Here is a 12655-nt window from a genome sequence, read left to right as displayed (position 1 = left end):
ATATGCCATCAATTAAACTATTTGTCATATGGGGCTTTTTTAGGCTTCCTTTCAAAACCATTTAGTTTAAATTAATAGGCCTGCAACTTTTTTCTGATGACAATAAAATTTTATAATTTAGTTACTTCTAAAAGAAGCCTCTGTACTGCAATATTTTGTCTTCTAAACTAAAAGAATATAAATCTGTTTGTAGCAAAAAGTCATGACCTAAAGCTTGCAATTTCTTACTTACTTTACATTGACACTTTCCAATTTAAAATTTAACAATCTTACGAATTTAGGATTTAAGAAAAAGCAATGCCCAAAAGTAAAATATTTAAAAGGAAATAAAATAAGAAGGTAAACATGACTACTGTCTACTTTCTAAATTATTACTTATTATCAAGCAAAACGTCTTTCAAAATTGTACAATGAGGTTTATCGTTTTGGGGGGAGGGAGGGGTTCTGTTTAAAAATAATTCTTGTTATTGTTATTTTAGACTATTTATTCCTACTTAAAATAAAGCCCAAAAGAGAATTTGAAGTGATCCAAAAATTTTCCTAAGAGGGACAAAACTGGGAGGTCAGTGGGGCAGTTGGAAAAGAACGCAAAATCTCCCCAGATGTATAGATCCAACTCTAAGAACCACAAGCCTTGATGAGAACTTGGCTCTTTTAGGCATAGAGTTAAAAGCTGAACGCTGCATTTTTGCCTGTACATAATTAAAAGGTTGAAAGAAATTAGAACCTGCCTACAGCTCCATTCGTTACAAATTACCTGCGCTGATCGCATATCTGCAGCTGAGCTAAGTAAGCATCAAGCAAGTAGGAGCGTGGTGTGCACCTCAGAGCCCGCACTGCTCCAGGAAGCGGCTCAAGCGTAGAATATAAATTCGGGGATCTGCTCCCCCCCGCCCCTGCACTCCGGTGCCGACGGTGACTTTGCCACACTGAACTTCTGTCATGCCTTCCCGTCCAAAGTAGCTGAGCTCATTACCATCCGGGATCACGCAGGCCGTGTAGAAGGTGTCCTGCTTAGTCTGCACCGGGTACTCAAACCACGCGGAGAAGGTGTTGCTGGAGCCGTCTGAGAAGTACTTGCTCAAGTTCTGCCCCAGGATGACGCCCTGCCGCTTGAGTTCGATCTTGGCGCTGTACTCGGCCGAGCCGTAGCTGGAGCCGTGCAGCCCGAAGCCCGCGATGAACACCCTCTTGTTGACGGCGAACTGGATGCTGTCGCAGCGGCCCCGGTAGCGCCACTGGTTGCTCCGGTAGGCGCACAACTGGAAACGGTGGCAGCGCTGGAGGACGAGGCCCTTGCGGGCTTTGCAGCTCGGGCTTCTTGGCCGCGGTGTACCAGAGGAAGATGTCGTTGGTCTCGTTCAGAGTTAAGACTCTGGACTGCGCAGCACTGTTTGCAAAATCGTCTAGGGCCATGGTCGGGATGCGGGTCAAGTAAAGCGCCTTCCCGAGGACCTTGCGCTTGTTTTCAGCGCTCAAAGCCAGATCTTGTCGCTGGCATTCCACTTCAGCCCAGCTGAGAGCTGCCTCGAAAACCACAATTTCTTTGGCATTCAGAGTTTCCCTGCGGAGGATACTTTCTAGTGTCTGGAAGTCAGTATCACAGAACCCCTCAGACTTGAGAGCGAGCTCGGCCTGGGCGTCAATCACCTCCCAGCACCGCTGGGTCAGGCCCGCTCCTCAAACAGGCAGCTCTGGGACAGGAGGACACAGGCGTTCTTGGCGCTCAGGCAGGTCTCCAGGAGATTGACGCAGGCCCAGGCGAGGTGAGGGACGATGTACTTTTTGGCAGCATAAAGAGTGGCCAAGACTGTGACAGCAGCCAAGTCCGTTTCATCACAGTAGATGTATTTCAGCATAGCGAGAAAAGCAGCAGGGTCGACATCTGGTATACAGATCTCAGCTTTGTCTTCGGCAAGTTCTCCGTAAAACATTGCATGGAACACGGAGCTCCCAACAGCTAAAACATATTTGTGTCCTGGCAACCGCTGAGTCCCACCTGGTGGCCCAACCACAAAATGTACATCTGCCATCAAATCATTATGGAACATCACCGCATTTCTCTCTCTAATGGTGGGATAAGGAACCTGCCAATTCGGGGCTGGAATAAGGTTGTTGTTACTGAGATTCTGCTGGTGGTACTGATGGACAGCAGTGCTGCTGGAGTTGGCTGGTTTTCTTCGGCGGAATATATCAGCAGTCATCTTCTTCTTTTTAGTCTTCAAGGTAATTACTTCATAACAAACTGGAGGCAACTTGCTGCTGCTGCTGGGATTTTTTTTCTTCGAGCTCTTCTTGGACCTGTTCTTTACCGTCTCGCTCGCGGTCCTTGTCGCCTCAGGCAGCGCCCGCCGTCTGCGCTGCTTACCACTTGCTTCCTCGGCCCGGTGCCCGCTCCTCGGGCCCCGTCCCGGGCACTCTGGGATCCAGCACCCGGCAGGGCTCGGCGGGCACCCGCAGGCTGCATTCCTTTTTTTTTTTTTAAAGATTTTTTTTTGATGTGGACCATTTTTTAAAAGTCTTTACTTGTTACAATACTGCTTCTGTTTTATGTTTTGGTTAATTGGCCACGAGGCATGTGGGATCTTAGCTCCCCTGCCAGGGATCGAACCCACACCCCCTGCATTGGAAGGTGAAGTCTTAACCACTGGACCTCCAGGGAAGTCCCATGAATTGCATTCTTAAAATTACATATTCTAATTGGCTGTTACTGATGTATTAGAATATTGTGGATTTTTAAATTTTATTTTTATTCACTAAACTTGTTGCAATTTCTTAATAGTTCTAATAGCTTTTTGAGTCTCTTGAATTTTCTATGTAAGCAATTATACTTTCTGAAAATAATGACAATTTAATTTCCTCCTTTTGATTCTTAAAACCACATTACTCTTCCTTGTCTGCTGCATTGCTTACAACCTCTAATACCACGTTAACCCCAGTGGAAACAGTCTTATCTAGTTAATTTAAAGGAACACATATATCACTAGTTAGTATGATATTCGCTGTAGTTGTTTGAACTTGCGTTCAGAGATTGCCTTTCTTCCAGATTACTCATTGTGAATGGCCTTCAGGATGGATAGTCAGAAGCTCTAATCAGCAGCAAAACTGTCCCTGGAGCGCTTCTCTGGGAAACAGAGGCAGTTAAGTGACTTCCTAGAGGAGTGTCCTAGCCAGTCTCCGGCAGAGGCAGTGTGGAGTCATTCTTTTACTGTGCTAGGCTCAATCTCCTACATCTGAAATGCATTCTTTACTCATTTGCCCCATTTTTGCATTGCTTTGAAATTTTAACTTAGTGCATTTACTTTTTTCTTTCCAAGTAGATTATAAGATCCTTGAGGATAAGGGCTAAACAGTGCCTTTCTTTTATCTCATATAAACTCTTTAGAATATAAATTCTATGAGGGAAGAGACTTTGCTGGTGTTGTTGCTACTGTTTCCAGTGGCTAGCACAATGCCGAGCACTGTAAGCACTAAATATTTTTCAATAAGTGAGTCAGCCTCACATTCCTCCAACCCCCACAGGCTTCAGTCCATGTTTGGCAATTTGCTGTTTGTACCGAATGCATTCAAAAATGGTGGTGGAATGAATGAGCCCTTCCAGGCCCTAGTCTCTCATTTTCATTCCACCATTCTTTCACCTGGACATCTCCATTTCTAAACAGTTTAAGCAAAGCTTGATGTTGATGTATTTGTCAATGCCAGAAAAAAAATGTTTGACAAGTGTGCAATCTAACTTCATGAATTTCAAAACAGATGACACCCATTTTGATAAATGCATATGATTCTGCAGCTGATGAAAAAGAAAAATGAAAATGGGGCCAAATTACGTTTTGGCACCCAAGACAATAATCAATCTTTCTTCACGCTAATGGTCTGTCATGAGACCATAAAACCACATGAAGACAGGAAACAAGAAAGTCCTCACACCAGATTTCCAAGGGAGTCAACATAATTTGGTTAACAAGACACACTTATCTGTGAATGAATTACAGCTAAGTGTGAACCTGGCAGTTCAATGATAAAATATGTCAAAGCTTTCCAGAAATGATTACCACCAAAGCATTGAATAAGGTTACCATGGGCAGAACAGACTAATTGGTAGAGTTAGATCTATTTTTAAATGTCAAACAACATCTTGCTACTCTTAGCAGCACTGCTCTATGCCCCTTAACTGGGGATACTAACTACCTACAGGTTTCTCACTCCCACCGTAACAGTCTACCCACGTTTGTTTTTTAAATCACATAGCTGGGGAGACATACACAGAAATCTGATAATCAAGTCCTGGTCCTGCCTTCTAAGGGGTGGCAGTAACATAGGGTGGTAAAGGAGAGAGCTCTTGTTGCCACGCCCTCATTTGTCACCGCCATGTTCAAGCTCTTTTCCTGCCCTTCAAGTGCTCTCTTTCAGCTGCGTGAACTCAGTTACCTGTTCACCTGTCCCTTTATTTAAAGACAGAAAACCTTCTCCCTGATGCCATTACAGCCTTCATGAACAGTTGTATCTTCTGAATCTGTAAGGTCACTCATCATCCTCCCATAATCCCTTTCCTGACTTTAGCTGTCATCCTCCCTCCCTAAACATACTTGCATGGACATATAAGTGATATCACACAGTATTTGTCTTTCTCTGTCTGACTTATTTCATCAAGCATAATATTTTCTAAATCCATCCACGTTGCTGCAAGTGACAGAACTTCATTCTTTCTTATGGATGAGTAATATTCCATTGTGTGTGTGTATATGTATGTATGTATATATACATGTATATATGTATGTATATATATACATATATATATATATATATATATAATATCTTTATCCATTCATCCTGAATTCTTTCCAAAGTGCTTTTCCATAAAAATCTTACTGAATCCCTGAAAAGTCCTGTAGGATAAACCTGGCATATTATTACCATCTTACAGATGAAGAAACTGAGGCATGGAAAGGGTCAAGAGCCTTCAGTGAGATATCAGTCTAGCAACAGGGTATGGAAGTCACTTCACCCAGCCACTGTATGAAGCTCCTCCCGGATAAAAGGATGAAATTTAGATCTGAAACTTAGGCACAGAAATACTCTATAAATCAACAATAGGCTGGCATCTTTCAGGATATAAATTCAAGACAGTGAATCTTTGATGATGAAGATAGCTTTAATAAGGAAAGTAGATACAGGAAGCACAAAAAGAAAAAAAAAAAAACCTGCCAAAAACGATCTTCAGTGAACACTAGATCTGGGGTTGTGCAAATATATTAAGGCTGTTTAACATTGCTCATTGACAATTTCCTTTAGCTTTCATGATTGGTGGAAATAAATATATGCTCTCTCTAAAGCTCAAGCCTCCAAGGAAATACCTAGTGCTGGTAAACAAGTCCTATAACGTCATGTGCTCTCCGAAAAGCAATGACTCTCAAACTTTAGAACATTCCAAGAGCCAAGTTAAGGAAATGGCAACTTATTTAGTGACTTTAATAAAACATGAAGAGGCCTGAAGGAAGCAAGCGCAATATGGTGGGAAGTTTTCACTAGATAACACCTATTTGCAGTTGTCATCTGATCTGTGTAGAACTGACGATACCACCAGATTTGTCATTGATTTGGTTGGGTGGGCTATTCCTCCATTTGCAGACACTGGGATACTTATAAATTAGTTTTCTTCCCGAGTATCTACCACAGATAATGTTTACTCTGCCTTTACTTATTAGGGTCTATCTGAAAGAATCTCAAAGCCATTATTCAAAGATGCCCTGTTTTATGTATGTCTGTAGATGCACAGGAATGTCTGGTCGTCTATTTGGTACATTTGTAAAATGCTTATTGTGTGCAGACACTGCTTCCGGCATTTGATTTGAAACACAAGAACTATTTTAACTACTCCATTGTAAAAATGAAATGGCTCAGCACATGGAATATTAAAAAAATGTGAACTAAATATTGGGTGAAGAATTAGCTGGAAGGAGAATGTGATAATCCAAGTTGGAATAGACCAAAATCAACCATGTACCAAAAATAAAAAATAACCTATGCTTTTCTTAAACAGCAGGCACTCCTAATTTATACTCCAGCTAACAATTGCTTTTCCAATAATAAAGCATCTGTTACCTAACTCTTTGTTTCCTTGTTTACCCACCTCTCCCTTCTCCAGCACTGAATTAATCTCACAACTCACTTTTCCTCTTCTGATAAAATAAATCAAAACAAGGAAATAGAGACCATTTCAAACAGTGGTCCTTCATCCTGAAGTAGTTATTCAATGCAAGTACACATTGCTCATACCAGCCACTTCCTAGTTGCCACTGACAAAATTCACCAATGTCTTCCATCACACCATGTAAGTCACATTATTGGTAGGACAAAACGTTGCCTCTATTATCACAGGCAAAAGTGAAGCTGTCAACTCTCCACCTTCCAATGTGAAATTCTAACACCTCCCCCTCTCTCTAGCTCCATTACTTCTGATCTCAGGGGAAGAGGTGTCCCTCCTTATGGTCAACACTTACGTTGGCAGCTGGGCTTGGGCCCCTCCTCTTCTACTCTGCCAAGCCCATTTATTCCTTAACCCACTATTTTCTATCTCCACTGTTGATGTGCCACAGAAAAAACTCTGGATCCTTTCTGGTAGAGTCTTAATTAACCAATATATGGGATTTAAAACTCCTGAGCCTTCCTTACTAAGAATTTCTCTTTCCTTGGTTTCCATAAGGTACAATCTCCTGACTTACCACTCTGCCACTCACCCTCAGTCACTGTCACTAACTTTTCCTCAAGGTTTTTCTGCCCAGAAAAGTAACACGTGCACATTGCAGAAAATTTTGAAACTACATTCAAAGAGAGTAAAATAAAATTTTCTAAATATAAATAATCTGAGCATTGTAGAATAGTTCCTTCTAGGCCATATATATTTTCCTAATGAAATTCTAATCGTGCTGTGTTCATTATCCTGATTGCAGTGATGGTTTTACAGGCATATACATATGTCAAAATGTATCAAGTTGCATACTTCAATGCATGCAGTTTATTGTATGTCAGTCATACCCCAACTAAGCTGTTTTGAAAATATAAACAATAGAACTGCTGAACAACCATTGAGAGGAAGATTCTGGAACCCACCAAAAAAGATACCCTACATCCAAAGACAAAGGAGAAGCCACAGTGAGATGGTAGGAGGGGCGCAATCACAGTAAAATCAAATCCCATAACCGCTGGGTGGGTGACTCACAGACTGGAGAACACTTATACCACAGAAGGCCACCCACTGGAGTGAACGTTCTGAGCCCCACGTCAGGCTTCCCAACCTGGGGGTTTGGCAACGGGAGGAGGCATTCCTAGAGAATCTGAATTTGAAGGCCAGTGGGATTTGACTGCAGGACTTCCACAGGACTGGGGAAAACAGAGACTCCACTCTTGGAGGGCACACATAAAGTCTTGTATGCACCAGGACCCGGAGGAAAAGATCGGTGACCCCATAGGAGACTGAACCAGACCTACCTACTAGTGTTGGAGGGTCTCCTGCAGAGGCGGGGGGCAGCTGTACCTCACCATGGAGACAAGGACACTGGCAGCAGCAGTTCTGGGAAGTACTCACTGGCGTGAGCCCTCCCATAGGCCACCATTAGCACCACCATACAGCCTGTAGGCTCCAGTCACCTCAGGCCAAACAACTAACAGGGAGGGAACACAGCCCCACCCATCAGCAACAAGCAGTTTAAAGTTTTACTGAGCCCTGCCCACCAGAGCAAGACCCAGCTCTACCCACCATCAGTCCCTCCCATCAGGAAGCTTGCACAAGCCTCTTAGATAGCCTCATCCACCAGAGGGCAGACAGCAGAAGCAAGAAGAACTACAATCCTGCAGGCTGCAGAACAAAAACCACAATCACAGAAAGTTATACAAAATGAAAAGGCAGAGGAATATGTCCCAGATGAAGGAACAAGATAAAACCCCAGAAAAACAACTAAATTAAGTGGAGATAGGCAACCTTCCAGAAAAAGAATTCAGAATAATGATAGGGAAGATGACTCAGGACCTCGGAAAAAGAATGGAGGCAAAGATCGAGAAGATGCAAGAAATGTTTAACAAAGACCTAGAAGAATGAAAGAACAAACAAACAGAGATGAACAATACAATAACAGAAATGATAAGTACACTAGAAGGAATCAATAGCAGAATAACTGAGGCAGAAGAACAGATAAGTGACCTGGAAGACAGAATGGTGGAAATCACTGCTGCAAAACAGAATAAAGAAAAAAGAATGAAAAGAAATGAAGACAGACTAAGAGACCTCTGGGACAACATTAAATGCAACAACATTCGCATTATAGGGGTCCCAGAAGGAGAAGAGAGAGAGAAAGGACCAGAGAAAATATTTGAAGAGATTAGAGTTGAAAACTTCCCTAACATGGGAAAGAAACTAGCCACCCAAGTCCAGGAAGTGCAGAGAGTCCCAGGCAGGATAAACCCAAGGAGAAACATGCCAAGACACACAGTAAGCAAACTGATAAAAATCAAAGACAAAGAAAAAATACTAAAAGCAACAAGAGAAAAATGACAAATAACATACAAGGGAACTCGCATTAGGTTATCGGCTGATTTCTCAGCAGAAGCTCTGCAAGCCAGAAGGGAGTGGCACAGTATATTTAAAGTGAGGAAAGGGAAGAACCTACAACCAAAAATACTCTACCCAGCAATGCTCTCATTCAGATTTGACAGAGAAATCAAAAGCTTTACAGACAAGCAAAAGCTTAAGAGAATTCAACACCACCAGACCAGCTTTGCAATAAATGCTAAAAGAACTCCTCTGGAGGGGGGAAAGAGACTAGCAGCTTAAAAAAAAAAAAAAAAAACAGAAACAAAAAAAACACTTGTACATATATAGACTGCTATATCAAAACCTCATGGGAACAGCAAATCCAAAAACTACAATAGATATACACACGAGAAAAGAAAAAGCAACCCAAACACAACATTAAAGATGGTCATCAAAGCACAAGAGAAGAGAACAAAAGAGGAAGGAAGGGAAGAAAAAAGACCTACAAAAACAAACCCAAAACAATTAAGAAAATGGCAACAGAAATACACATATTGATAGTTACCTTAAATGTAAATGGATTAAATGAGCCAACCAAAAGACATAGACTGGCTGAGTAGATACAAAAACAAGACCCATATATATGCCGTCTAGAAGACACTCACCTCAGACCCAGGGACACATAGAGACTGAAAGTGAGGGGATGGAAGAAGGTATTCCACGCTGATGGAAATCAGAAGAAAGCTGGAGTAGCAATACTCATATCAGACAAAATAGACTTTAAAATAAAGAATGTTATATGACACAAAGAAGGATACTACATAATGATCAAGGGATCAATCCAAGAAGAAGATATAACAATTGTAAATATTTATGCACCCAACATAGGAGCACTTCAATGTATCAGGCAAATACCAACAGTCATAAACGGAAAAATCGACAGTAACACAATAATAGTGGGGGACTTTAACACCCCACTTTCATCAATGGACAGATCATCCAAAATGAAAATCAATAAGAAAACACAGGCCTTAAATGACACATTAGAGCAGATGGACTTAATTGATATTTATAGAGCATTCCATCCAAAAACAGCAGAATACACATTCTTCTCAAGTGCACAAGGAACATTCTCCAGGACTGACCACATGCTGGGCCACAAGACAAGCCTCAGTAAATTTAAGAAAACTGAAATCATATCAAGCATCTTTTCCAATCACACCACTATGAGGTTAGAAATAAACTACAAGAGCGACTTCCCTGGTGGTCCAGTGGTTAACAATCTGCCTTCCAATGCAGGTGACGCAGGTTTGATCCCTGGTCAGGGAACTAAGATCCCACATGCCATGGAGCAACTAAGCCTGAGCACCACAACTACTGAGCCTGCATGCTCTGTAGCCCACACGCCATAGCTAGAGAGAAGCCCACGCACCACAACGAAGAGCCTGCGCGCGGCAACAAAAGATCCCGCATACCAAAATGAGGATCCTGCATGTCGCAACTAAGATCCAACGCAGCCAAATTAATTAATTAATTTTTAAAAATAAGCAATAAACTACAAGAAAAAAACTATAAGAACACAAACACGTGGAGGCTAAACAATATGCTACTAAACAACCAATAGAATGGATCACTGAAGAAATCAAAGAGGAAATCAAAAAATACCTAGAGACAAATGAAAATGAAAGCACAATGATTCAAAATCTATGGGATGCAGTAAAAGCAGTTCTAAGAGGGAAGTTTATAGCAATACAATCTTACCTCAGGAAACAAGAAAAATCTCAAATAAACAATCTAATATTACACCTAAAGCAACTAGAGAAAGAAGAACAAAGTAGTAGAAGGAAAGAAAACATAAAGATCAGAGCAGAGCTTCCCTGGTGGCACAGTGGTTGAGAGTCCGCCTGCCGATGCAGGGAACACGGGTTCGTGCCCCGGTCCGGGAATATCCCACATGCCGTGGAGTGGCTGGGCCCGTGAGCCATGGCTGCTGAGCCTGCGTGTCTGGAGCCTGTGCTCCACAATGGGAGAGGCCACAACAGTGAGAGGCCCACGTACCGCAAAAAAAAAAAAAAAAAGATCAGAGCAGAAATAAATTAAATAGAGACAAAGAAAACAATAACAAAGATCAATGAAACTAAAAGCTGGTTCTTTGAAAAGACAAACAAAATTGATAAACCTTTAGCCAGACTCATCAAGAAAAAAAGGGAGAGAACCCAAATCAATGAAATTAGAAATGAAAAAGGAGAAGTCACAACTGACACCACAGAAATACAAAGGAACATAAGAGACTACTACAAGCAACTGTATGCCAATAAAATGGCCAACCTGGTTGAAATGGACAAATTCTTAGAAAGGTGCAGCCTCCCACTACTGAACCAGGAAGAAATAGAAAATATGAACAGACCAATCACAAGCACTGAAATTGAAACTATGATTTAAAAATTCCCAACAAACAAAAGTCCAGGACCTGATGGCTTCACAGGCGAATTCTATCAAACACTTAGAGAGGAGCTAACACCTATCCTTCTCAAACTCTTTCAAAAACTGCAGAGGAAGGAAAACTCCCAAACTCATTCTATGAGGGCACCATCACCCTGATACCAAAACCAAAGATACCCAAAAAAAAAAAAAAAAAGAAAGAAAACTACAGGCCAATATCACTGATGAACATAGACACAAAAATCCTCAACAAAATACTAGCAATCCAAATCCAACAATACATTAAAAGGATCATATACCATGATCAAGTGGGATTTATCCCAGGGATGCAAGGATTTTTCAGTATCTGCAAATCAATCAGTGTGATACACCATATCAACAAACTGAAGAATAAAAACCATATGATCATCTCAATAGATGCAGAAAAAGCTTTTGACAAAATTCAATACCCAGTTATGATAAAAACTCTCCCGAAAGTAGGCATAGAGGGAACATACCTCAACATAATAAAGGCAAAGGCCATATATGACAAACCCACAGCTACCATCATACTCAATAGTGAAAAGCTGAAAGCATTTCCTCTAAGATCAGGAACAAGGCAAGGATGTACACTCTCACCACTTTTATTCAACATAGTTTTGGAAATCCTAGCTATGGCAATCAGAGAATACAAAGAAACTAAAAGAATCCAAATTGGAATAGAAGAAGTTAAACTGTCACTATTTGCAGATGACGTGATACTGTACACAGAAAATCCTAAAGACGCTACCGGAAAACTACTAGAGCTCATTGATGAATTTGGTAAAGTTGCAAGTTACAAAATTGATACAGAGAAATCTGTTGCATTTCTATACATTAACAACAAAAGATCAGAAAGAGAAATTCAAGAAACAATCCCATTTACCATTGCATCAGAAAGAATAAAATACCTAGGAATAAACCTACCTAAGGAGACAAAAGACCTGTACTCTGAAAGCTGTAAGACGCTGATGAAAGAAATCACAGAAGACACAAACAGATCCATGTTCATAGATTGGAAGAATCAATATTGTCAAAATAACTATACTACCCAAGGCAATCTACAGATTCAGTGCAATCTCTATCAAATTACCAATGGCATTTTTCACAGAACCAGAACAAAAAACCTTAAATTTTGTATGGAGACACAAAAGACCCCAAATAGCCAAAGCAATCTTGAGAAAGAAAAATGGAGCTGGAGGAATCAGGCTCCCTGACTTCAGTCTATACTACAAAGCTATAGTCAACAAAACAGTATGGTACTGGCACAAAAATAGAAATATAGATCAATGGAACAGGATAAAAAGCCAAGAAGTAAACCCACGCACCTATGGTCAATTAGTCTATGACAAAGCAGGCAAGACTACACAATGGTGGGAAGACAGTCTCTTCAACAAACGTTGCTGGGAAAGCTGGACAGCTACATGTAAAAAACAATGAAATTAGACCATTCTTTAACACCATACACAAAAATAAGCTCAAAATGGATTAAAGACCTAAATGTGAGACTGGACAGTATAAAACTCCTAGAGGAAAACATAGGCAGAATACACTCTGCCATAAATGGCAGCAATTTATAAGAAAGGCCAGGGAGCGGAGAAAGCAAGGCATTGCTGGAGTCCAGAGCCATGGGAGAATGAAGCAGGCTGCCGAGTTCCCTTCCCCTCC

General features: G+C 41.1%; 1 protein-coding gene across 1 annotated transcript; it reads right to left on the bottom strand.

The window, feature by feature from the left end:
• Window positions 1-824: 824 nt before the first annotated feature.
• Window positions 825-2505, bottom strand: LOC309978551 (BTB/POZ domain-containing protein 3-like; the record flags this gene model as incomplete). Its single annotated transcript, XM_082865089.1, is given in 3 exon segments — window positions 825-1308; window positions 1310-1676; window positions 1679-2505. Coding segments are annotated over 3 exon segments (1377 nt in total). The 5' UTR covers window positions 2205-2505.
• Window positions 2506-12655: the final 10150 nt, after the last annotated feature.

This window comes from Leucopleurus acutus, assembly GCF_964270905.1.
Source record: "Leucopleurus acutus genome assembly, chromosome: X".
In the NCBI taxonomy this organism is placed as follows: domain Eukaryota; kingdom Metazoa; phylum Chordata; class Mammalia; order Artiodactyla; family Delphinidae; genus Leucopleurus; species Leucopleurus acutus.
The sequence above is the reverse complement of the archived record's forward strand: the minus strand, read 5'-3'. Positions and strand labels throughout refer to the sequence as shown.